The following is a 941-nucleotide window of genomic DNA, read 5'->3' as shown; positions in this document are numbered from 1 at the left end:
TTAGTATTGTTTTGTTTTAAACAAATTTTTTTTATTGCGTTTCTTCTTATTAAACAAATGATAAGTTCGCATTAATGCTCCAAGGGAAGTATGTATAGGGACATCTATTGTTATTGGTACGAATAAAATTATACTTAACAAGATTACTAGGACATTAGGCAATGTTTTATGCCTACACATGAAGTTTACAAATTTTTTATATTTACTTTTACTTTCATTCAATTTATAATCATTTGAAAAAGTAGGTTTTAAATGGTGTAATATTTCTGATTGACCATATGAATCTGTTTTTTTTAATGATTTAATTGTCTATAATTGGGGATTATATTTTACCGTGCTATTTATTTTCAAATGTTCATGAAAATTTTTTCTTTTCATATTATGACTTGTTTCAGAATCATCATTATAATCTTCTACATTATGTGTTCCTTCAAAAGTATCATCATATTCTAATTCACCAATTTTTTTTTTTAAAATAGTCGTTTAATTCGAGTGAATTATACATTACCCCAGAATTGTCAGAAGCATGAATTAATTCATTAAATTGGTCCTTAAAATTGTTATCTTGGATGGATTCATTTATGCGTCTACAAAATTCATCATTGTCTTCATTTACTAATTCTGCTATTTTTTCTTTTAAAGATGAATGTCCTTTTTGGAATTCTAAATATTCTTTTCCAATTAACATTCTTCGAGATACTGCGGACTGTATGTTGTTTTGGTTAATTTTTTGATCCCATGCATTAAGAATATTCGTTGACTAAAAATTGTTGTAAATATTCATTATTTATGGAGATTTTATTATTTCAATATTAAGAAAATATTCTTTTTAAAATGAATAAGTATAATAACGAAAAATTATAGAAATTTAATAGCATAGTAATATAAACTTCTTTCTTGAGTACTGCCACATCCATACTAAATGTGTAAATGTAAAAATT

The 941-nt window shown here is 24.4% G+C and overlaps 1 protein-coding gene across 1 annotated transcript; it reads right to left on the bottom strand.

Annotated features, from left to right (window-relative positions):
• On the bottom strand, nt 1-688 carry MKS88_001058 (uncharacterized protein; the record flags this gene model as incomplete). The annotated part of the gene is made up of 2 exons (XM_067219712.1): nt 1-309; nt 509-688. 2 exons carry the CDS (start codon nt 686-688, stop codon nt 1-3), a joined length of 489 nt encoding a protein of 162 aa, XP_067074990.1.
• Between the last annotated feature and the right edge of the window lie 253 nt (nt 689-941).

This window comes from Plasmodium brasilianum, chromosome 4 (assembly GCF_023973825.1).
Source record: "Plasmodium brasilianum strain Bolivian I chromosome 4, whole genome shotgun sequence".
In the NCBI taxonomy this organism is placed as follows: Eukaryota; Apicomplexa; class Aconoidasida; order Haemosporida; family Plasmodiidae; genus Plasmodium; species Plasmodium brasilianum.
Note: the sequence above shows the minus strand (reverse complement) of the source record. Positions and strands in the feature narration are given on the sequence as shown.